The sequence below is a fragment of the Jaculus jaculus genome, unplaced genomic scaffold (genome assembly GCF_020740685.1).
Source record: "Jaculus jaculus isolate mJacJac1 unplaced genomic scaffold, mJacJac1.mat.Y.cur mat_scaffold_50_1_766167_arrow_ctg1, whole genome shotgun sequence".
NCBI lineage: Eukaryota > Metazoa > Chordata > Mammalia > Rodentia > Dipodidae > Jaculus > Jaculus jaculus.
Window position 1 is genome coordinate 192,172 of NW_025423502.1, and position 24,163 is coordinate 216,334.

The 24,163-nt window shown below is 38.1% G+C and overlaps 1 protein-coding gene across 1 annotated transcript in view; it reads left to right on the forward strand.

The window, feature by feature from the left end:
* LOC123457447 (zinc finger protein 420-like) overlaps positions 1 to 24,163 on the forward strand; it is a 127,973-nt gene that overhangs the window by 55,736 nt on the left and 48,074 nt on the right. Inside the window, exons 2-4 of the mRNA XM_045141352.1 lie at positions 17,885 to 18,011; positions 20,497 to 20,589; positions 22,973 to 24,058. Of these exons, the coding sequence (XP_044997287.1) occupies positions 17,885 to 18,011; positions 20,497 to 20,589; positions 22,973 to 24,058 (1,306 nt within the window). The remainder of the gene's footprint in view (positions 1 to 17,884; positions 18,012 to 20,496; positions 20,590 to 22,972; positions 24,059 to 24,163) is intronic.

Consider the following 24,163-nt stretch of genomic DNA (forward strand, 5'->3'; position numbering starts at 1 on the left):
CTACCTGTGGAGTTACTGTCCCAAGAGAAATAAAATAGCAAGATAGGTATGAAGAGTCCCCCAGCTTGGGTGGACTATTTACAGACTATAGCAAAAGCTAACATCCTGCCATAAGAGCTGGACAGACCATGTTGCAAATTGTCATGCTTTCTTATGAGCACATTAACTACATTTAACAATGGATTTTATTATGCCATTTTTAAACATACACACAACACATTTTTACAGCATCCACTTCATTATCCTCTATAGTTCCTAACCCATGTTCAATGCCACCCCCCCTTTCTTTCTAATATTCCTTCCCTTTTGCCTTCATACCTATTTGTGGTATAATGAGTTTACTAGAGCTGCTTACAAGATCCTTGGTGAGGGATTATTTACAGGATTAAATTATACTGTATTTAGGGCTTCCCACCAGTGGCTGTATCACTGAAGAAAATTTATCTCCTCCCAATATTTAGTGTTTACCCTCTTTTATTTTATTTTATTTTATTTTTTGGTTTTTTGATGTAGGGTCTCACTCTGGTCCAGGCTGACCTGGAATTAACTCTGTCATCTCAGGGTGGCCTTGAACTCATGGCAATCCTCCTAATTCTGCCTTCCGAGTGCTGGGATTAAAGGTGTGCACCACCATGCCTGACACCCTCTCTTGCTAGAAATAAAAAACAAACACTTGATTAGAAGAAGCTTATTGAAAGAAGGTGCTGTAAGAAACTCAATTTTACACAATTTAGTGACTTAAAAAATCATTCATGATGGGGTGGCTTAGCAGTTAAGGCACTTGCCTCCAAAGAAAAGGACCCAAGTTTGAACCCTCAGGACCCATATAAGCCAGATGTTCAAGGTGGCACATGCTTCTGGAGGTCAACTGCAGCAGCTGAAGGCCCTGGTGCACCCAGTCTTTCTCTCTCCTCCTCTTTCTTTCTACAGGTGATATCTAGAAGATGATAAACCATATCCTCAAATGAGGTTAATAAATTCAAAGAAGTCAATGTATCTTTTACATTTAAATACTGCACAATTAGGCACTATTAATTTCCTAAAGATTAAGGACATTAACTTGGAAGTATCCATGCTATTTTCACCACAAGTTATACAATCCAAATAAAATACTGATATTTTATACAAGGTGGTTTAAAGTACATGCTTCCTAAAATTTTAATAGCACCACCATTTTATTTCACTTAAATGTGGCAAACTAATACTGTCACACAATATAGGGTAAAGAAGCCAAATTCCCACAAATTATGTGTGTGTCAAATCTTTTCACATTGATGTTTTTGTTTGTTTGTTTGTTTGTTTGTTTTTGGTTTTCCAAGGTAGGGTCTCGCTGTAGCCCAGGCTGACCTGGAATTCACTTTGTAGTCTCAGGACGTCCTTGAACTCATGACAATCCTCCTACATCTGCCTCACAAATGTAGGGATTAAAGCATGAGCCACCATGCTGGGCTTCTTCACATTGATTTTTCATCTTTCTGATAAAGTATAAACACCTGTTCAACCCTTCAGAACTATTGGGTTCATACAGCAACATGATACCAGGATTCAGTAATAAGAGTCAGTTTACAACAACAGAAACACTGTTAATAATTTGGGAGAAAGACATTGTGGTTAGAGAGCAAAATAGGTGAAGCCTGGCAGTTATTTTTCCCCACAGATGACACCTTCAGGCCCTCTCCAATAGGTAACAGTTACTGGGCCCATGGGTGTCCTCAGAACAACTCATCTTTCCCTTCTGAAGAGGGGTCCAAACACTCCCAACATCATAGTGTGACATGTACTGAAATGAGGTTTACCTCTGCAGCATTTTTCACCAGAATGTAAATGATTGTTTGAACTAAGCAAAAGCTATAATTCTTTCTCTCTGGAATTCTAAGTCTATATAAAGTTTTAGTGTAAGGGCTCAGGTCAGAGGGGTGCACACTGCAGATTTCTATTCAAACAGTCTCCCAAACCTTCTAACAACAATAGTATTAACACCTCATGCAACCATCTCCTGCACAGAACTGTGTCCCCTGAAATTCATTTTATTTTATTTTATTTATTGGACTAGGTGCCATGGCTCACAGAGCCTTGCCCTGGTGACTCCAAAGACTTCCCTCGAGACCTTCCCTTCAGGGTGTCTCCACCCCATGCCAGGACACCCCCTACCCCCAGAGTCCATCTCAGCCCAACCCACCTTCATCGTGGAAGACTGGAGTGGCTCCTGACCACCACCACCTCTGCTGCCACCTTCCCAGGGCCAGCCAGTGACAATGGAGTGCGCTTGCCCATGTTCCCTAGTCCTAGTGTGACATTGCTGCCCACCAAACTACATTGCCATCGAGTCCTTGCATGGGAGCAGGCCTACTGCTTGCTGCTTTTTTTGTGTGTGTTCATGCTGCAGTATTTTTCTCTACTTGGATATGTGACAGGGTTCCAGCTTCTTCCCCCATCTGTAGAACTTCCCCTGGATCTGTAAACTGAAATAAATCCCTTTCCTTTCACACAAGCTACTTAGGGTCAAGTGATTTGTCCCAACAATGAGACACTAATGGCTACAACTTTGATGAATAATTTCTCTTAGAATTTTAGCCTGTGAGCTTTGGAACTGACTTATTGTTGGATGTCCAGGCAGATTGATGTCTATCTTTCTGCAAGTCTGTGACCCTGACTAAACTGCACAGTGTGAACTACCTGTCTCCTAATCTATATCCACAGGATTATGTTCCAGAGAATGCACAATAAACTAGTTGGAAAATGGAACTTAGACTGGAAATAGCAACATATTAAGAGCAGTGGATCTGGATGTGGTGGCACACACCTTTATTCCCAGAATTCTAGGAGCAAGGGTAGGAGCATAGCTGTGAGGGTGTGGCCAACCAGGGACTAAAGAGTGAGGTCCAGGACTGCCTCCACTACTGAGGTCCTACCTAAAAAGAGGGGGGCGGTATTTGAGTGCAAAATGTCCCATAGAGATTATTCTATATAACCCAAACCTGCCAACTGAACCATAAAACCACTTAGATTACAGACACAGTAACCACATCATATACCTCAAAACCCCTAAGAAGTCTAAGACTACTTCCTACTTCCCTTGAGTAATCTACTCAAAGTACCCTGCTGTCTATTTGACAATGTATTCAAACCTTTACTAGCTCTTTGATCATTACAAAGTTTCTTCCACCTTATCTACTTGTGTAGGCCTTTCTTCAATTATTTAACAGTCTAAAAATCTGGGACCACATTGAAAGAGAGAAACCGCCAGTTACAAAGCAGATCTGTGGGAGGAACATCACAGTAATGAGGGAAATATGTCCAAAATATATTTTATACATATATTAACTTGTCAAAAATGAAAAGAATAAAAAGGCAAAATAACCGGGTAATCATACTGGAAAATTTTTCAGTGTGCTTATCACAGTTTAGAAGTGGCTTGCCTTCCTTTAATGTCACAATACAAGACAGGTTGAAGTGCAGCACTTCTCACATATTTGGTGGTACCTTGTAATCCCCTGAGAAAATGTTGGCCATTTTGGCACACACCTATCCTGTAACCCAAATATTCAGGAAGCTGAAGCAGGGAGATTGCTGTGGGTTGCAAGGTAGCCTTGTCTATGCAGGGAGAACATGTCTCCAGAAAGAAGATTTTTATTTTAGGTAATCAAAGGAACATATTCAATTATTTTTTGGTCCCTATTAACAACTTACTTCTTTCTGGTTTTTTTTTTTAATATTTTTTTAAATTTATTTATATGAAGCGACAGACACAGAGAGAAAGACAGATAGAGGGAGAGAGAGAGAATGGGTGCGCCAGGGCTTCCAGCCTCTGCAAACGAACTCCAGACGCGTGCGCCCCCTTGTGCATCTGGCTAACGTGGGACCTGGGGAACCGAGCCTGGAACCGGGGTCCTTAGGCTTCACAGGCAAGCGCTTAACCACTAAGCAATCTCTCCAGTCCCTGTGTTTTGTTTATATTCTGCAATATAGTTTTGAGTAACTATTCAGTGACAGGAATACTAGTATTTATATTTTACTGGACACAGAAATAATAAAACACTGTTTCTGGTAAACATGAAAGCAACAATATGATGAGAGTATAATTCTCCTACATCTCTTTGCACACCTTTGGCACAATGAGATTTAAAAAGTGTGGGAAAGCTTACAGCATTTCCACTGAGCCTGAGTTTCTGAACTGTACAGCAAGCACTTTATAAACTGAGCTCCCAAGTTTCCCATTAACAACTCTCAGCTCCTTAACAATTACAGCTTCTTTCAAACTTGTTTTTGTCTTTAGCATTAATTTTGCCCAATTGTAGATTTTCCTGTTCCACTTTTTTTCTTTCCCTCTCACTGTAGTAGGCATTAAAGCAGTAGTAGCAGCCATACCACAACCTGAATGTTTCTTCTCTTGAAATTTTCTCTACAAAGTAGGTACCCATTATTTTTGAATTTGGCCTTATTTAAGTTCTCAGTACAGGATCCGAATGAAGTTAGACTCCTCACCAGAATATACCAGAAATGACAGTTTAGGTCTAGATAGAGTCCTTGTTTCACTCTGAATTCTTATGAGCTGAGTGTCTGATGTCTCTGGTTCTGTTAGCATTCTGGCCTCCCAAATTTCCACAAGAATTGCCATTAATCTTTTTTTTTTTTTTTTTTTTTGCAAAAATCTTGTTATTTTTCATTTTTTAATATTTAAATAAAGTCTTGCTTTGTATTCCCAGCAAACTTTTGTATCAGAGGATGATAATCTTGGACTACTGAACCTCCTGCCTCTGTCTCACAAATGTTGGTCTTAACAGGCATGCACCTCTGTTCCTGGTTTACATGGCTCAGAGGATCTAATCCAGGGATCTGCATATGCTAGGAGAGCTCTCAGGCACCCGAGGCACATGCCCAGCCTAATACTGGGTACTGTCTAGCCCACTATTCCAAATTCTTCTACATTCCTCTTGGAAGCCTACTGGAAAAGCCTATAAATCACTTTATAAAGCACTGCTTTGACTCCTTCACATGAATGTGCTATATTAGTGACATTCTTTACTGCTCTGATAAACTACCTGATATAATATGTTTAATGAATAATTTATTTGGTTCAAAGTCTGAGCATATATTACATCATGATATGAAAGGCAGGAACTAAATTTTTGAGGATGTTTGTCTCATTGCATCTGCAGCCAGGATACAGAGCAATGAATGCTGGTGTTCAGTTCCCTGTCTACATTTACTGAGTTCAGTGGCTTGCCCATGGACAGTATGGCCAACATTCAGGATGGGCCTCCTTATCTCTATTAACTCAGGTTAAAAATTCCACCACATACATGACCAGAAGTTTGTCTCTAAGGTGATTTGAGATCTAACGTTGAGAATTAAGCTTAACCGTCAGAGATGGGAACATCAGAAATATGTAAAATTAAACCTATCTGTATCTTCAGTCATGCATTTTGGGATATCCAATTTACAAATCACTCTACAGCTGTGATAACCACATAGTCATATATGTCCAAGTGGCTGGCTGGGGGAATACTCCCTCTCGTCCAGGGCAGTTCAACACTAGTAACAAGCCCTGTGCATGATCCTGCTGGGCAGGAATCAGCAGCATGCTCTTAAGCTCAAGCTGAAGCATGAGGTGGTGAGCAGGAAGCCATCACAATGCCCCCCCCCCCCCCCGATAACATAAGTTCAACATATCCATTTTCAATCTCGAACTTTGGGTGAATCTGCCTTCCTGGAGATCAGTCAAACCTTCAATGCTCATTAATTCTTGTCAATTTTGAGCATCTTGTTTAAATCTTAATTTCAGTCTGTTTTTTATTTATTTATTTGTTTTTTAAATTTTCATTAACATTTTCCATGATTATAAAATATATCCCATGGTAATTTCCTCCCTTCCCACCCCCACACTTTCCCATTTGAAATTCCATTCTCCATCATATTACCTCCCCATTACAATCATTGTTATTACATATATACAATATCAACCTATTAAGTATCCTCCTCCCTTCCTTTCTCTACCCTTTATGTCTCCTTTTAACCTTACTGGCCTCTGCTACTAAGTATTTTCATTCTCATGCAGAAGCCCAGTCATCTGTAGCTAGGATCCACATATGAGAGAGAACATGTGGCGCTTGGCTTTCTGGGCCTGGGTTACCTGACTTAGTATAATACTTTCCAGATCCATCCATTTTTCTGCAAATTTCATAACTTCATTTTTCTTTACTGCTGAGTAGAACTCCATTGTATAAATGTGCCACATCTTCATCATCCACTCTTCTGTTGAGGGACATCTAGGCTGGTTCCATTTCCCAGCTATTATAAATTGAGCAGCAATAAACATGGTTGAGCATGTACTTCTAAGGAAATGAGATGAGTCCTTAGGATATATGCCTAGGAGTGCTATAGCTGGGTCATATGGTAGACCAATCTTTAGCTGTTTTAGGAACCTCCACACTGTTTTCCACAATGGCTGGACCAGATTGCATTCCCACCAGCAGTGTAGAAGGGTTCCCTTTTTTCCACATCCCCGCCAACATTTATGATCATTTGTTTTCATGGTTTTTTTTAAAATACTTTGTTCATACTTTTATTCAGAAAGATGTTAGTATAATTACTATTGTGTCTTAATTTTTCATAATAATAATCAGCTTTCAGCTTGGGTAAATTAAAACTTAACAACATTTTGTTAAGTGATATAGTCAAATGAAGTATATTCCTTCGTTATCCTGGTAATTTCTGACTGTTCAAAGACAATACATCAAAAATTATCTGTTGTAGGATAGTGCATGAAACCATTCCTAGAATCACAAACACAAATAGGACTTTCTCTCTCTCTCTCTCTTTTTTTTTGGTTTTTCAAGGTATGGTCTCACTATAGCCCAGGCTGACCTGGAATTCACTATGGAGTCTCAGGGTGGCCTTGAACACACGGTGATCCTCCTACCTCTGCCTCCCAAGTGCTAGGATTAAAGGAATGCCCCACCATGCCTGGCCACAAATAGAACTTTTAATGCAGTATAGGAACAAATACCTATCACGTGACTGACATTCAGACTTGTTTGATGTAACTTAATTTCTTTCAAGAATGTTGTGGACTAGAGTGATGGCTTACCAGTTAAGGTGCTTGCCTGCAAATCCAAAAGATCCGAGTTTAATTCCCCAGGACCCACTTATGCCAGATACAGAGGGTAGTACATATATCTGTAATTTGTTTCTAGTGGCTGAAGGCCCTGGCATGCCCATTCTCTCTCTCCCTCTCTCTCTTTTTCTTTCTCCTTATCAGGGCAGGCTATGGGTTATATATTTTTGGTTGGCTTTACCATTTCAAATAACCTGTATTTGGGGGTTGAATATTGTTGACTTTGGTGCTTTTATATACATAGGGCCTTTGTCTTTTGCTTCTGTCATTATTGGGAGTAGGGTCTGATCCAGATCCAGGTTGCCTGAAACCCAATTCAGAACAGAAATCTCTACCTCCCAGCTGACGAGATTAAGGGATATTGGCTTTATATGACTATCTGTTTGTTTTAATTACCACAACTGCATAGTTTGTGATGGTTTTTATTGATTGTGTATGTTACTTGGTGGAACTTTAGAATTTGCAGTAAATTATTCCTCCCAGTCCACTAGAATACTTGTTTAGCAAGGAAACTCAGTACCTGTGATTACTTCTGTGGCTTGACAGGGGGACAACAGCTACACCTGGCAACTTGAAGTCATATCCTGAGGGTATATAGAGGTCGACTGCCACATCTGAGAACACTGGAAATAAATAGAAAACCCAAGCATCAAATCAATTCAGGATGCAAAAGTCACGGGGATGTGGAAAAAAAGGAACCCTTCTGCACTGCTGGTGGGAATGCAATCTGGTCCAGCCATTGTGGAAAACAGTGTGGAGGTTCCTAAAACAGCTAGAGATTGAACTACCATATGACCCAGCTATAGCACTCCTAGGCATATATCCTAAGGACTCATCTCATTTCCTTAGAAGTACATGCTCAACCATGTTTATTGCTGCTCAATTTATAATAGCTGGGAAATGGAACCAGCCTAGATGTCCCTCAACAGATGAGTGGATAATGAAGATGTGGCACATTTATACAATGGAGTTCTACTCAGTGGTAAAGAAAAATGAAGTTATGAAATTTGCAGAAAAATGGATGGATCTGGAAAGTATTATACTAAGTCAGGTAACCCAGGCCCAGAAAGCCAAGCACCACATGTTCTCTCTCATATGTGGATCCTAGCTACAGATGACTGGGCTTCTGCGTGAGAATGAAAATACTTAGTAGCAGAGGCCAGTAAGTTGAAAAGGAGACATAAAGGGTGGAGAAAGGAAGGGAGGAGGATACTTAATAGGTTGATATTGTATATATGTAATTACAATGATTGTAATGGGGAGGTAATATGATGGAGAATGGAATTTCAAATGGGAAAGTGTGGGGGTGGGGAGGGAGGGAATTACCATGGGATATATTTTATAATCATGGAAAATGTTAATGAAAATTTAAAAAAAAAAGGTTATAACAGAAAGAAGAATTTCAATCCAGAGGGTTAGTACATGTTTTCAACAAAATCATAGAAGAAAAATTTCCCCAAATTGGGAAAGAAATGCCAAGAAGCTTTTAGAACAACAAACATACAAAATATGGAAAAAAATCTCTCCTCAGAATGTTATAACTAAACTACGAAACAAACAAACCAAAGAAAATATATTGAAAGTAGTTAGAGAGAAGTTAGTCACCTACAAAGGCAAGCCTATTAGAAAAACTGTAGATTACTCAACACAAACTCTGAAAGGCAGAAGGGCTTGGAATGATGTATTCCAAGTTCTGAAAGATAACAACTGTCAACCAAGATCACTTTATCCTTCAAAGCTACCTATCCAAATTGACAAAAAAATAGGACATTCTACAACAAAAACAGGCTAAAGGAACTTAAAAAATACTTGGAGGAATACTTTTATGTATTTTTTAAGTTTTTTGTCCATTTTTTAAAAAAATTTATTTGAGGGCTGGAGAGATGGCTTAGTGGTTAAGCGTTTGCCTATGAAACCTAAGGACCCCGGTTCGAGCCTCGGTTCCCCAGGTCCCACGTTAGCCAGATGCACAAGGGGGCGCACGCGTCTGGAGTTCGTTTGCAATGCCTGGAAGCCCTGGCGCACCCATTCTCTCTCTCTCCCTCTATCTGTCTTTCTCTTGGTGTCTGTCACTCTCAAATAAATAAATAAATAAATAATGAACAAAAAAAATTAAAAAAAATTATTTGAGACTGACAGACACAAATAAATACTGAACAAAAAAATTAAAAAAAATTATTTGAGAGTGACAGACACAAATAAATAAATAATGAACAAAACAAAATTTATTTGAGAGTGACAGACACAAATAATGAACAAAAAAATTTTTTTTTAAATTTGAGAGTGACAGACACAAATAAATAGATAATGAACAAAAAAATTTAAAAAAATTTATTTGAGAGTGACAGACACAGAGAGAAAGACAGATAGAGGGAGAGAGAGAGAATGGGTGCACCAGGGCTTCCAGCCTCTGCAAACGAACTCCAGACACGTGCGCCCCCTTGTGCATCTGGCTAACGTGGGACCTGGGGAACCGAGCCTCAAACGGGGTCCTTAGGCTTCACAACTACTAAGCCATCTCTCCAGCCCTGTGTTTTAATTTTTATTTTATTTTTATCTTTCCATGATTTTTATTAACATTTTCCATGATTACAAAAAATGTCCCATGTTAATATCCTCCCTCCCCTACCCTGCACTTTCCCCTTTGAAATTCCATTCTCCAACAAATTAGCTCCCCATCTCAATCATTCTACTTACATATATACAATACCAACCTATTAAGTACCATCCTCCCTTCCTTTCTCTTCACTTTATATCTCTTTTTTAACTTACTGGCTTCTGGTACTAGCTATTTTCCTTCTGATGCAGAAGCCGAATCATCTGTAGCTAGGATCCACATATGAGGGAGAATATGTCATGCTTGGCTTTCTGGGTTACTTCATTTACATAATCCTTTCCTGATCCATCAATATTTCTGCAAATTTAATAACTTCATTTTTCGTTACCGGTGAGTACAACTTCATTGTATAAATGTGCCATATCTTCATTATCCACTCATCAGTTGAGGGACATCTAATCTGGTTCCATTTCCCAGCTATTATAAATTGAGCATCAATAAACATGGTTGAGCATGTACTTCTAAGGAAATGAGATGACTCTTTAGGATATATGCAAGAAGTGCTATAGCTGGGTCATATGGTAGATCAATCTTTAGCTGTTTTAGGAACCTCCACACTGATTTCCACAATGGCTGGACCAGATTGCATTCCTACCATCAGTGTAGAAGTGTTCCTCTTTTTCCACATCCCTGCCAACATTTATGATCATTTGTTTTCATGATGCTAGCCAATCTGACAGGAGTGAGATGGAATCTCAATGTAGTTTTAATCTGAATTTCCCTGATGACTAGTGAGGTAGAACATTTTTTTTAGATGCTTATATGTCATTTGCATATCTTCCTTTGAGAACTCTCTATTTAGCTCCATAACCCATTTTTTGATTGTATTCTGTTTGTCAATATTTTATTGAGAATTTTTACATCTATGTTCATGAGGGAGATTGGTCTGTAATTTTCTTTTTTTGTTCTATCTTTGCCTGGTTTTAGTATCAGGGTGATGCTGGCCTCATAGAAGGAGTTCGGTAGAATTCCTTCTTTTTCTATTTCCTGGAAAAGCTTAAGAAGCAATGGTGTTAGCTCTTCCTTAAAAGTCTGGTAAAATTCAGCAGTGAATCCGTCCGGGCCTGGGCTTTTTTTAGTTGGGAGATTATTGATAACTGTTCAGATCTCCATGTTTGTTAGAGGTCTATTTAAGTGATTAATCTCATTTTGATTTAATTTAGGTAGGTCATATAAATCAAGAAAATCATCCATTTCTTTCAGATTTACATACTTTGTGGAGTATATGCTTTTATAGTATGTCCCTATGATTTTTTTGAATTTCTCTGGAATCTGTTGTGATGTTACCTTGCTCATCTCTGATTTTATTAATTTGTGTCTCTTCTCTCTTTCTTTTAGTCAGATTTGCTGAGGGTTTATCAATCTTGTTTATCCTTTCAAAGAACCAACTCTTTGTTACATTGATTCTTTGGATTTTTTTTTGGTTTCTCTTTCATTAATTTCTGCCCTAATCTTTATTATTTCTTCCCATCTACTGATTGTTGGTTTGCCTTGTTCTTCTTTATCCAAGGCTTTATGTTGAAGCCATAGGTCATTTACTTGCGACATTGCTAATTTCTTAATATAGGGACTTAAAGCTATAAATTTACCTCTTAGAACTGCCTTCATTGTGTCCCAGAACTTTTGATATGTTGTGTTCTCATTATTGTTTGAGCCTTTACATTTTTTGATTTCCTTCTTGATTTCTTCATTGACCCATTCATCATTTAGTAGTGTATTATTTAGTTTCCATGATTTTGTATATGCTTTATAGCCTTTCTTGCTACTGATTTGTAGTTTAATTCCATTGTGGTCAGATAGAATGCAAGGAATTATTTCAGTTTTCTTGAATTTGTTAAGATTTGCTTTGTGTCCTAATAAATGGTCTATTTTTAGAGAATGTTCCATGTGCTGCTGAAAAGAATGCATATTCTTTAGCCTTTGGATGAAATGTCCTGTATATATCTGTTAGGTCCATTCTTTATATGACCTCATTTAGTCCAGATGCCTGTTTATTTTTTCCTGGGATGACCTGTCAATTGATGAGAGTGGGGTGTTAAAGTCACCCACCACCATTGTGTTTGGTGTTATCTGTGACCTTAGTTCTAATAGTGTTTGTTTGGTGAATTTGGGCGCCTTCATGTTAGGTGCATATATGTTTGGGATTGTAATGCCCTCCTGTTGGAGTGTGCCCTTAATCAATATAAAGTGACCTTCCTTATCTTTCTTGAGTAATGGTGGACTGAAGTCTACCTTATCAGCTATTAGGATAGCAACACCTGCTTGCTATCTAGGCCCATTTGCTTTAAACATCATTTTCTTACCTTTCACCCTATGATAATGTCTATCCTTTGTAGAAAGGTGAGTTTCTTGGACACAAGAAATTGTAGGATCCTGCTTTTTAACCCAGTCTGCAAACCTGTCTTTTCATTGGGGCATTGAGGCTGTTGATATTAAAATATATTATTGAAAAGTGTGTATTTATGTTTGCCTTTTTTTGTGTGTGTGTGTTTCCAGTTCTACTTGTGCTCTCTTTTGTTAACTAGTATTTGAGTATTGCTTTTTTTTTCTTTGTTCCTTATATGTGTTCTTTTCCTTTTCTTCAGCATGGAGGATCCTATCAAATATTTTCTTTAGACCTGGTTTTGTCTTCAAATACTCCTTTTACCTGCTTTTGTCATGGAATGTCTTCATTTCTCCGTCTATTTGAATGGATAACTTTGCAGGATAAAGTAACCTTGGTTGACAGTTGTTATCTTTCAGAACTTGGAGTATATCACTCCAAGCCCTTCTTGATTTAAAGCTTGTGTTGAATAATCTGCTGTAATCCTGATGGGGTTGCCCTTGTATGTAACTTGATTTTCTTCTCTAACTGCTTTCAATATTTTTTCTTTGGTTTGTGTGTTTGTAAGTTTGATTATAATATGGCGAGGAGAGGTTCTTTCTGGGTTTTGTCTGGCTGGGGTTCTAAAGGCTTCCTTTATCTGCATTGGCACCTCTTTGCCAAATTGGGGGAAATTTTCTTCTGTGATTTTGTTGAATATGCCTACTATGCCTTTGGAGTGGAATTCTTCTCCTTCTAATATGCCCTGAATTCTTATATTTGATCTTTTCATAGTCTCCCGAATATCTTGAAATTCCCACTCATACTTTTCTATGTTTGTCTTTCTCCTTGTTGGACTGTATTAGATGTGCTACCTGGTCTTCTAGCTTAGATATTCTGTCCTCTCCCTCATCCATCTACTGGTGAGGTTTTCTACAGAGTTTTTTATTTCATTAACTGTGTTCTTCATTGCTAGTAATTCTGACTGTTTTTTCTTTATTATTTCTATTTCCTTATTTATGTCTTGTATTGCCTTCTTTATTTCATGAAATTGGTGTCCTGTGTCTTCTTTGATTTCCTCTTTGATTCTTTTGATTTGTTCTTTGACCACTTTGAACATATTTACAATCATTCTTTTGAACTCTTAGGCATTTGCTCTAACTCATTCTCACTGGAGGACATTTCTGATGCATTGATAGTTTTAGGTGTATTTATACCGTCTTGCTTTTTAGTGTTTCTTGTGTTATAATGTATATACTTTTGCATCTTGGATTAAGTTAAAGCTTGTATTTTCTAGCTAACTGGGTATTCTTAGCTGTATCAATTCATCTGATGTTATATATTTTCAGGGTAGGAGCTTAAGGTGTTAGGTGTGGCTCTTACGACTCTCAGAGTATCTACAAAGGTGTTCCTAGGGGTTGAGTTTCCCTGGGATGGGAGTATTCAAGCAGGCTGAGTGGAATAAAATACAGGTAGATTCTAAAATTTAACTAAACACTGTACACATTCAATCAAAAACAGCCCCAATTATGTATACAGGAGTACTTATAACAACCAGATCCTCTGTCAACAAAGAGGTTAAGATTTCAGGTCTGTTGTGGGATCCAAGTCAGCTTGTGACCAAGTGAGACCCTTTCCTGGTGTAATCCCAGTTACCTTGGATGATTTTGGTCTCATTCAAGTTGCTGCCTGGGTCATCGTGCTGCTGTTCTGATTTCTGGAGCTGGGCACTGGCTTTTACTGCAGGGCAAACCAAGCCTGGCAAGTGTGGCCCTGCAGATCAGCACCCCTGCTGCTGGAACTGCTGCTGCTAAAGCTGCCGCTGCTGGGTCTGTAGCCGCTGCTGCTGGGCCCACTGCTGCTACTGTCTCTGCTGCTACTGTAGCTGCCATTGCTGGAGTCACTGCTGCTGCTGAAGCTGCTGCTCCTGGGTCCACTGCCTCTGCTTCCACTGCTGGGTGTGCCGCTGCTGCTGCCGCTGCTGGATCTACTACTGCTGGGGCTGCTGTTACTGGTTCCAGAGCCACTGATGTTGCTGCCGAACTCTGCTCCTGCTTGAGTTCCACAGCCCAAGTTGGCTTGGCCAGGTCCCGCTGCTCTGTTTGTTGGGCCTGGACTCAGGCGGTGGGGGAGGGGACGAGCCGCAGCTGCTCTGGTTCTTTAGCTGCTCCAAGTGTTCTTCTACCTCGTGGTCTGTTCCTCCGTTGCTCACTGCCGCTCTCCCTTCATGTTTCCTGATTTGCGGAGAGCGCTGGTGTGAGTGGAAAATCCCCGCACCTGGCTTTTCCTGTGGCTGGAGCCGAGCTTGGTGGCTTTCTGTTGTGCTGCCGCCCCCATGGTTGCCGGAGCTGCTGGGGCCACTTTTGCCGGCCTATGCAGGCTCTGGATGCTCTGGATCTCTTCTACTTCTCTGCTAGCACTTCAATTTCCTATACACCTCACTTTTTAGTAAAAGTGTGTATTTGCTGTTTTTTTGGTCTTTTTCCTCCCTAGGGTCCTTTGGCGTGGTACCTATGCTGCCATCTTAACTGGAAGTCTCTATGTCTTTTATTTTATTGTATTTATTTATTGACAACTGCCATACTTGTAGACAATGAACTATGGTAATTCCCTCCATCTCACTTTCCCTTGTAGCTCCAGCTTCCATCATATCCCCTCCCCCTCTCAATTAGTCTCTTTTGTATGTTGTGTCAGCCATTATGAGGTCATGGATATTTAGGCTATTTTGTCCTGCTGTTCAAATTCATCTTTATTCCCAACAAATTTACAAATTTCATAGTCCATCCAGTACTATGAAACATATCCACCACAGGAATGAAATGATCATTGGATTTGCTGCATTTTTTGACATGGTACCTAAGTAACATGGAGCTCTAAATGTAGGCCATTGGGGCGATGACCTAGATAAACAATCAGTTGCATTAGAAACCACAGGATTTTATTGGTAAACCAGGACTAAAATAAAAGTAGCAAGGCCTTTGGATAGAGTGTTCACCAGACTGTAAGCAGTTCAGCTATAGACAGAACTGGAATGCCATGAACTTCATCACTGGCTACACATGTCAGAGTTGGAGTTACTAATTGTTCAGGGTTTCTAGGTTGAAAATTTAGATTGCCTATTGAAAATATTTTGCAAGAGTTTATTGAGATCGTTGTTTGAAGGATGGTTCAAAAGATTGCAGAGATCCCATTGATTAAAGCATACACTATTGTATACTAGTAGATGAATTTCATTATCTAACCACTTTATACAGCTTATATAGCAGTTTCATATTTAAATGCTGAGTAATAATGGGGAAAGTACTACTTTTGAAAACTTCTTTATTTGTAACTGCCCAAATATATCCAGTGCACCATGATAAAAATCTCCCACCACCCTCTATTTTCTTCCTCCAAAATCCTACCTGCATTGATTCCCTTCTTCTTTCCAATTGGTCTCTCTTCTATTTTAGTCATTTATTTCCCACTTATTTTGCAGGTTTCATGCAGATAGCATCAGCCACTATGAGGTTATTAATGTCAAGAACAATTTTTGTCTGGAATTTAGACACTTACAATTCTTTATTTTTTTGGATTTTAGATGTAGGGTTTCACTGTAGTCCCAGCTACCCTGAAATTCACTATGTATTCACAGCATGCCCTCAAACTGATGGTGATCCTCCTACATTTTCCTCTCTAGTTTGGGGACTAAAGGAGTGTACCACCATGCCTAGCTCTCACAATTCTTCACCCACCTCTTCCACAATGGTTCCTCAGCCTTGGAGTATTTGCTAGTGCTGTCTCATTCACTACTGAACATTCTACTATCAATTATCAGCAATTTGTTGTTTCTTGAATCTACCCAGGGGTAACTGCCATATGAAAAAGGAGGCATGAACATATTTAGAGGATAGGTTGGTAGGAATAATATATCAAGTTAACAATACAAGAGAAGTAGTTCTTAGCCGGGTGTGGTGGCGCACGCCTTTAATCCCAGCACTCGGGAGGCAGAGGTAGGAGGATCAACGTGAGTTCGAGGCCACCCTGAGACTACATAGTGAATTCCAGGTCAGCCTGAGCCAGAGTGAGACCCTACCTCGAAAAACCAAAAAAAAAAAAAAAAGAGAGAAGTAGTTCTTCTCTAGAATTATGGCCTGCTGTGATGATATGATTCAAGCGTTTCCTATAAACGTAGGTGTTCTAAATGCTTGTATCTCAACCTGCTGGCAATTTGACAACTGAAGCCTCCTGGAGGCACTGTATTGTTATAGCCACCTTTCCCTTGCCAGTGTTTGTTCTGCATCTAATGTTGTCCAGGAGGTGATGTCCACCCTCTGCTGGTTACATTATATTTGCCTGCCACTTTGGAGCTTCACCTCAAGTCTGTAAGCCACAAGCTGCTCTTGGCTGTTTCTTTGCCAGCAGTGTGAAAGCAACAGCAATACCACCCTCCCCCCAAGCTAGGGGCATTTGATTAAATATTCAGTACCAGGTAGAAATTCCCTCTTATGGAGAAGGCTTCAAGTCTAATGAGAGACCATTTGATCTCCCTCATAAAGGACATAGCACTATTGTACCAATTGATGCATTTGACCTGGTTGACCATTAGTAAAACTTGCATGGTCACCACAGGGTAACGCTATTGATTACTTTTCTCTCCCAACAGTTTACTTAGCTCTTCCTAGTACATTGATAGCCAGCTAACTGGGAGAAGGCTTCCATCTCTGATGCAGCTTGATTTCCCAGAGTACTGCATCTCATACATGTGGAGTCTTTAGCAATAGAGTCTTACCAACTGGTTCTGGAGGATAACTAAGGGTCTTGGTAATGCTTGAAGTATTCTCTGACATCAGTGGGTTTTATGGCTAATAGTCAGTGGAAGACAACCTACCCTGTCCCTGAATATTTCTAATAACAATTCATTGGTTCTGTTTACAACAATATCTTTCTCTAAAGTATTTCTGCTATCTCTATTTTAACATATAAATTACTAGCTAGGAGAGAAATAGGCTTTATATACCATTTATCTGTTAGTAAATCATTAAGTTTCAAGAGAAGAGAAAATGTCCTACTGTATTAGCACTATTTGTAACATACTTGTGAGCGAAGATGCTTCAGATTGTGTGTGTTCATTGGATTGCAGTTGCATGGCATAGTGGCATGCACAATTCAATGTATGGATTCCCAACATAAACTACAGTAATGTTGACTGATGCTACATGGTACATTGGTGTCAAAACAAAACACCTTTAACCTATTGTTTATAATATATTTGATTTTGAATTAATATTTGGTTGTTTGCACAGAATCCTTTCAGTTTTGCCATATTTATCATGACCCCAACATTGATGATCAGACTCCATCCAAATGGAGTCAAAATCCTCAACTTTATTAAGAGCTTCTATTCCACTATTAGTGTTAAGAATTGAACCCATAGCCTTGTATCTTCTGGGCAGACAGTACACCAAAATGTTATGATACAAGCCCTAATATATGCCTTTCCATTCCATTGTATGTTCATTAAAAATAATAATAATCTTACACCAGGAATGTTGCCACAAGCCTTTAATCCTAGCACTTGGGAGGCTGAAGAAGGAGGATTGCTGTGAGTTCCAGGCAAACCTGAGATTACATAGTGAATTCCAAACAACCACCACCAACAAAACAAAAAGAAAAACAAAACCTGATTTTCTTGAAACACTATAGCAATGTGCAGGAATGATATTAGTTTTGAGTCTTTTCTTTCATGATACAGCATACAAACTTTGTGCTTATTGAATAAGTCCCTACCAAGAGACACATAGCATGAAGTCCAGTTTACTAGACCCTCTTTTGTAGTCTTGGGTTGAAGAGAAATATCTCATTATAGCAACTGGTGTCATTTGAAGACATCGCTGTGGACTTCACCTGGCAAGAGTGGCAGCACCTGGATATTCTTCAGCAAAACCTCTACAGACATGTGATGCTGGAGAACTACAGCAGCCTGGTGTTCTTGGGTAAGCTAAACGCCCGTGAGTTTCTGAGTAGCAATTCCTTTCGTTTTGGTTGATGAATATAGTCATAATTACTAATATTTAATATTGTTTTGATATTTTACTCTTAAACTGACATACTTAATGGAACATATTATATAGAACAAAGTGGATTTAGAGTACACACATGTAATGACAAGAGTCTGTCAGATCAGGCATTAGTTGTATGGGGAACACTCAAAAATTCTACTAGCTATTTTGAAATATAAATATAATTGTTGCTGGAAGCATGCTAATTTACTTCTGTGCTATACAACATAAAAAGTTTCTTCCCAATGCACCCAGTTAATTCTAACTATACTCATTCTATCTCTTCTACTCCTTTTCCACATTGTAATTACTTGTTATACTTTCTACCTCTATTATGTAAACTTGGAATTGTAAGTATAATAAGAACATGCAGGATTTTTGTTTCTGAGTTTGTCATATTTCATTTATACCCCCTCAATTTTTGGGGCGAGTACAGAAAACAAATCAATTCACTTTAATTATAGAGGGATGTGATAACCTAAAGGAAAAATTATAAATTCCCCTCTCTGAGTGAGCTTATTTGGTTACATAGAAAGCAAATTCTTCTATGATGCACATTTTTATTGCCAAAAATATGAAAACCCTCATGTGTTATTATTGCTTCTTTACACATTACCAATGAGAATATCAAGTGAGAAATGTATAGCATTTAATTCTGGTTGTTGAGTGTAGATTGCCAATTCCCATTAACATAGACTTATGTAAGTGTTTCAGCATTCTTGATTTCTTTGAAATGACTGTGATGAAAATCTCTCAGAGGTAAGGAGAGCTGCTCTGATTTGAGATGATGACAGTCAATTCATAACCAGAGGAAATAGCTTTATTACTTCATATAATACCCTACAATTATATGCATACCACCATTGTTAATGTTTTCTTTTTATTTGGAGACTGGATCTCACTCTACCCTAGGGTATCCTGGAGTTCACTCTGTTGCCAAGTATGTCCTCAAAATCTTAGTAATTTTCCTACCTCAGGTACCCAGTTGTTTGTGGTGAAGTGGTGTGCCACCACACCTGGATCAATTTCTCCTTAGAGTCTTTTTTTTTTCTATGTCTATACATTTGACCTCCAGACAAGGACATTTTTCTACTGTCTCTTGTGACTTGTATGGACTTTGTTTACTGTACTGTTCATATATCTTAGGCTAAGGTTTTACCTTTTTTTTTTTCTTTATGCTGTGAATTGAACTTAGCAGTTCATACATCTTGGAAAAGTGTTCTACCAGTAAGCTGTTTTTCATCACTGAGATTTGAAGAGTGATGGATAAGTACATTGAGGCCCTCTGTTATATATAACATTACTTGATACATTATTGTCCTGTGTTGATTTATGGAAATATTTTTCTTTAAATTTATGTGTGTGTGTGTGTGTGTGTGTGTGTGTGTGTGTGTGTGTGTAAGGGTATTCATGTGCTTTGCTCAGTGGCCCTCTTCAAATTATTTGAATTTCATTGGTTTTAGTCTAGAACATGGTTATTATATACATTCAATTACTTAAGGGTAATTCTTATAAATCCTGAGGCCATTCTTTCCTAGTAACCTTTGTGATTTCTTAATTTCCTAATGTATCTTTAAATAGTAATGCAATTTTTGGCTCAGCTTTAACAATTTCATTCTGAATCCTGTTTTCTGTTTTATTTACTTTTTAATCTTTACTGATTAATTTAAGAGGGATAAAGAGAGAGAGGATAAAGCACATAGACAGAATCGGTGTGCCAGGGCTTACAGCCACTGCAAATAAACTGCACATGCATGCACTACCTTGGTTATCTGGCTTGTGTGGGTTCTGGGGCATCGAACCTAGTTCTTTTGGCTTTGCAGACAAGTGCCTTAACCATTAAGGCACCCCTCCAGCCCCTGCTTTCCTTTTTTATTAAATTCTTTAATTGAACTCCTTTCCCATAATATTCCTTTGTCCTATTTATTACCACTTTCTCTTATTTCCCCTTATCTCTAATGTCATTTGTTTTCTTTCTAGTTTCATTATGTTCCCCTACCATTAACTCTATTTACTTAATGTTTTGTTTTTGAATTATTGTTTAAGATTTTTGTCCCTAAATGTGTGAGGCAGAGTTAGAAAGACGCCCACAAGTATGAGGCCAGTCTTGGGCTACAGTGTCTGTTCTTGGCCAGCATGGGCTAGAGTGAGTCCATATCTTGTAAAATAATAATAATCATCATCATCATCATCATCATAATCATAATGAAATCATTGTGTTATATATGCTGTTCAGTCACATGAGGGAAATATCTTCAATGTCATTTCTGGCAAATATTCCAGTTAATGAACACCAGGTAACTTTTCAGTTCACCTAATAGAGGTCAGTTGTAGAAATGCAGAAATGCTGCTTTTATCTTACAGAAGTCCACCTAATGTAACATATTGACACAATTTTCACATTATTTCCCTTTGACAGGGAACTGTATGACCAAACCAGATTTGATCTTCAAGTTGGAGCATGGATTTGCACCATGGACTGTATTAGAATGCTCAATTCACAGGCTTCCAGGCAAGTAAATGCATAATTTATAACGTAGGTCAGTGAGATGAGAACTCATCATGAATTGTCATGATAAATGTTATTACTGTGAATCACACACCTTTTATGACATGGAGAAATTTCTACTCTTTTCCTGATATTGAAGAATGCTTTCTTTATGCATTCCAAAATTTAATTCCTGTTTAGGTGGTCTAGGAAAATGTGTTAGATATTGTACTATTTTGTTAACTGACCATTTTCTGTATGTTTCAGTATGATAATGTCATTAGTAAATTTCACTGCTGTGACAAAATCCTTAGAAGAAACATCTTCAGGAAGAAAAAAATATTTATTCAAGTAACAATTCTATAATGGTGGTTCTGCTCACAATGTTGACACAAAGAAAGTATTTAACATAATTATATTTACTACCACCTGGGAAATTTAGAGGTTACTGAGAAAAGACAGCACCAGAGATTCCAGGATAAGAAATGAGAAAGAGTGGTATCTGTAGGGTTATTGAAATATGTGTCTCTAACAAGTGTTAATTCTAGAGATTCACATCAGTATGGCTGTCACTCACTCCATAACAGCAGACTCATTAGAGAAATGTACAATTAACCATTTGAAATTTTTGAAACCTGAAAATGGATAATCCAGGGAGTCTCTACACATTAAATATTTATGTGTGGGAGATGAATAAAAGAAATACTCAATCTCACAGGACCAAATGGAGAATTGCTGATCAAGTTTTGCATTAGAGAACCAAAGGAGGGAAGTTTTGGTGTTCTCACCCTTCATGGTGAAGAGCCAACCATATTGCTTATTGATGTTCAAGGTATAGGGAATGTTAAACCTATATTGACTACGTTATTTGGCCTTTAGACATTCATTATAATGTCACATGTTTAGTTGTAAAATGACTCTGAAAATTATAAAATAGGGTCAATTATATGGGTGGATCCTTCCACTTACCACAAGTATTTGATTCTTGCTTTGGTACTTAAATCCCTGAATTGAACTAAGAGTCCTTGCTTCTGGTTTTTTACTGTCTGATACATATGGGAGAGGCCTTTTATTTTTGCCTGTATATGGAATAAATTTAGGACTCTGCCTGTTATATCAATCTCAAGGTTTTCTAGTTGCTTTTTATATGAAAATACAATTTTATTTGCCTGCGCACCTGCCATTGACTTTACTTATGGGTCCACCCATCAATGCATATATACTGCCAACATCAAAAGTGAGCAAAGAATGACTATATCAGTCTACAGATGAACCCCCATTACTTCTGCCCACAACCACTTGCAGAAAGAATATAGCTGTTGTCAAATTTGTTCTTTTCTCCTTATTTTTAAACTGTGTATCTGCATTAATAGCTTTGTTTTCATTTTACTCATATTGTGAAACTTTTCATATTCATTAAATTACTCTTATTTTGTTTTTATATCCTAATGTGGTTTGTTTTTCTTCTTTTTCATACAAACTTTTTTCTTTTTTTCTATGTCATCATCCTCCTTTTCTCCTTCATTTAGAACAATAATGATTGAAAACTGTGCTCATCTAGTATTATAATTAGATAATAGTATTTTAAAAAATATAAAACAATCAGGTCCACAGTCGTTATGAAATGCAGTAGTGGCTGGGGAGCTCAATCAGCGCGTTAATATGCTTTTGGTGTAATCATGTTCAGATCCCCATAATCAACCAGGATATTGAGAATCCCTGAAATCTGCTAGTGCATCATTATTGCATACACAGTATTTTATAACAGTAGGCATTGTTAAACAAAGTTAAAGGCAAAGAATTACACCCAATATATAAGTATCATGAATATGTACCATGGAGGAAGGTGGTAGTGGAGAGACTAGAAACAAAACAGAACATGTCCTATGTTACTGTTGTAGATTCTGGCACTAGTCTTTGTAAATAAACCAAATATCTGTAGAGAAGAACATCTAGCCAACATGTGCTAAAATGATGTGTAAGCATTTACGCAAGTAGCTGCCAGTGGAAAGTAAAAGTTTTCTTCATATCCAATCAGTTATTTCACTGAAAATTAATTTGTTAAATAAGCCTTATCTGAGAGAGTTTCTGTCTTCAAAAAAATTATACCAGAACTTATTCAGGAGGCAAGAAATCAAACAAAAAGTTCATCTCACTTATAGGTCTCTAAAAACTCTGCTAATTAGCAAAACATTTGTGGAGTTTTCCCTTTGTTGTGTAAGATATGCCCCATTCAAGAAACTCTCCACAGAAAATAGTAAAGAAGTCCATTGAAAAGTATTATTAACATAATTATTATGAGCTATCTTTTTGTAAATTATAATACTCTACGAAATACTAGGAAGCCCTAGTGGGTCAATTTTTTTTTTAGTATTTCAAATGTAATAAGTTTATTTTTATTTCTCAGAATTGAAAACTCAGCTCAAAATGCAGTGGCCAGAGATGGATGATTTTAAACAATTCCAGAACACCATTTACCAGAAGTTACATCAGACATGTTATCAAGGAACAAACACAGGTGGCAAGCTGCTTGAATGTAGGACAACTTTTATCTCCAAGTCACACGTCACTAATCATCAGAGAACTCAAACAGGTAACAAACCTTATGACTGTAATGTATGTGGAAAAGCTTACCTGACCCAGTCACATCTCACTATGCATTATGAAACTCATACAAGTTATAAGCCATACAAATGTAGCAAATGTGGGAAAGCATTCATGTCCCAGTCACATCTCAATAAGCCTTATGAATGTACTGCATGTGGGAAAGCCTCCGTTTTAAACTCAGATCCTAATAAGCTTCAGAGAATTCACACAGGTGAGAACCCTTATGAATGTAATGAATGTGGAAAAGCTTACATCACCCACTCACCTCTCACTGTGCATCATCAAGAACACACAGGTGAAAAGTCATATGGATGCATTGAATATGGGAAAGCTTTCATCTCCACGTCACAGCTCACAAGTCATCAGATAACTCACATAGGTGAGAAGCCATATGAATGTATTGAATGTGGAAAGGGCTTAATCTGCAAGTCACATGTCACTAATCATCATAGAACTCACACAGGTAAGAAACCATATAAATGTATTGAATGTGGAAAATGCTTCATCTATAATTCAGACCTTATTAGGCATCAGAGAAGTCACACAGGTGAGAAGCCATATGAATGTACTGAATGTGGGAAAATCTTCATCCACAAGTCACTTCTTACTAGACATCAGCGAACTCACACAGGTAAGAAGCCATATGAATGTACTCATTGTGGGAAAGCATTCTTCTACAAGTCAAGTCTCACTAATCATCAGAGAACTCACACAGCTGAGAAACCAAATGAATGTACTGAGTGTCAGAAATCTTACATCTCCAAGTCACACCTAATGAATCATTGCAGTACTCATACAGGTGAAGCACCATATAAATGTACTGAATGTAGGAAAGCCTTCATCACCAATTCACAGCTCACTATTCATCAGAGAACCGACAAAGGTGGTAAACAATATAAGTGTATTCAATGTGGAAATGGATTCATGCACAAGGCTGATCTCACAAGACATCAGAGAAGTCACACAGGTGAGAAGCTATACAAATGTACTG